At 38.9% G+C, this 1,690-nt stretch overlaps 1 protein-coding gene across 1 annotated transcript in view; it reads right to left on the bottom strand.

Annotated features, from left to right (window-relative positions):
- LOC109957031 (hyaluronan and proteoglycan link protein 1-like) overlaps positions 1-892 on the bottom strand; it is a gene marked incomplete at its 3' end in the record, with an annotated part of 8,402 nt that extends 7,510 nt beyond the window's left edge. The window contains exon 1 of the mRNA XM_020594600.1: positions 596-892. Coding sequence (XP_020450256.1) covers positions 596-686 — 91 coding nt within the window. The remainder of the gene's footprint in view (positions 1-595) is intronic.
- Between the last annotated feature and the right edge of the window lie 798 nt (positions 893-1,690).

Genomic DNA, 1,690 nt, shown 5'->3' with positions numbered 1-1,690 from the left:
AAGAGTGACTTTAGAATTATAACAGGTTCATGATGGAGGGCAGGTGATCCCTGACAAGTTGTTTTTATTTTCTGTCTGCAACAGAAGAAGACAGAAAATGAATAAAATCACTGAAGGTCTAAGCTTTACTGCGGGAAAATCCCATTTTTGCATCCAAATAAAAAGAATCACCACTAGCCCAACTTCAACTACTGTGGCACAATGACCCATTTTAAGAGTCCAGCCAGTAGTATCAGTGGTGTGGTCCTCTTTCTCTTTCAGTAGTGTGCACAGGGAGAATCTGTGAATGGCAGGGTGATTTATTCACCAGCCAGTCCATGCTGTGGTGGTCTGTATGCAGCAAGTCAATGAGTTAATGGTGAGCCACACTGTGTCTGTGAATGTGTGTGTTACCCCAGACACATCTCTGGTACCTACAGCTACAATGACCCTGTTGTTTCACAAGCCTGTGTTGTGGTATCACTTTTCACAGGTCCCTCACAGCCCACCTTGCTCCTCTTCACACACACACACACACACAAAGAGACAGTAACAGACACACACAATCACTCACATATTAAAATCTCAACACTTTTTCACAAAAATGTAATCTTACCTGGGATTTGTAAGTCACCAATGAAAGGATGACTGTTCGCACCAGCAACCAGCATCAAGGAGATTATTGTGATGCACAGAAAACTCATCATTTTCTCTCTTTTTTTACACAAAGTGCCCTCTGTAGATATAAAGCTTAAAAAAAACAAACTTTTTCTAAGTTTTCTAAGCTGTAAATATTTAAAGAGAGCTGAATATTAACTGGGACAAATTTTTCCTCTTTTTCAATTTTTATTCATTTAGCTGCCCCTCTTTCTGTCTGTCTTTTTGCAGCAGCTGCCTATGGTGGTACTGGAACGTCTGGGATCCTCAGAGGTCCAGAGAAGTGCCTTTTATTATAGTCTTGAATGGGTGAGACCCCTCCTCCTCCTCCCAGCCCATCACCGTGCACAGCTCTATACTGGCTCGCCCTTAACACATTTATGAAAGACTCCCTCCTCTCCCTTGGGAGAATGAAGTATACAGCAAGCAAAATTGCAGATAATTATTAGTTATGTGCATATTAGACAGAAGTAGAAGTAAAATGATTTATGTGAGAAATGCAACAGTCAAAATAACACATCATTGAAAATGATCACATATACATTTATCCCCATTTGAAACAGAGAGTGAAACAACAATTTTTTGCTTCACTTCCACTGTGCAAGACTCACAGATTTGGTATGTGAATGAACTCTGATTCATTGTAGTTTTTATGGTCTATTTCATTGTTTCTGTTTATATAATCCCTTTATTAGGCTTTGAAGTCAGAATTAATGTTCATAAGTTCAATATTGTTTGTTGGGCTTAATTTTGATCTCTGTAACTGGCCTGAACATGTCTCCCCATCCACACCCACACACAGATGCATACACAGATATTTGTAAAAGAAGTGATGTGTAGTCACTTTCTGTTTTTGGTTTACATACTTGTTTAATGCAAGACCATTAAACATAAAAGGGTCCAAAAATGATGTGCTGTACACAGCAGGTCTGCCTCCATGTCATACTTTTGCCTTCTACTCCTTTTCTTCTTTTATTTATTGCTCTTTCTACTCTTGCCTTTATTTTCCCCACTGAATATATTTGGCACATACATTTAAGGCTACAATTCTTCT

Source organism: Monopterus albus, unplaced genomic scaffold (assembly GCF_001952655.1).
Source record: "Monopterus albus unplaced genomic scaffold, M_albus_1.0 scaffold23.1, whole genome shotgun sequence".
Taxonomy (NCBI): domain Eukaryota; kingdom Metazoa; phylum Chordata; class Actinopteri; order Synbranchiformes; family Synbranchidae; genus Monopterus; species Monopterus albus.
The sequence above is the reverse complement of the archived record's forward strand: the minus strand, read 5'-3'. Positions and strand labels throughout refer to the sequence as shown.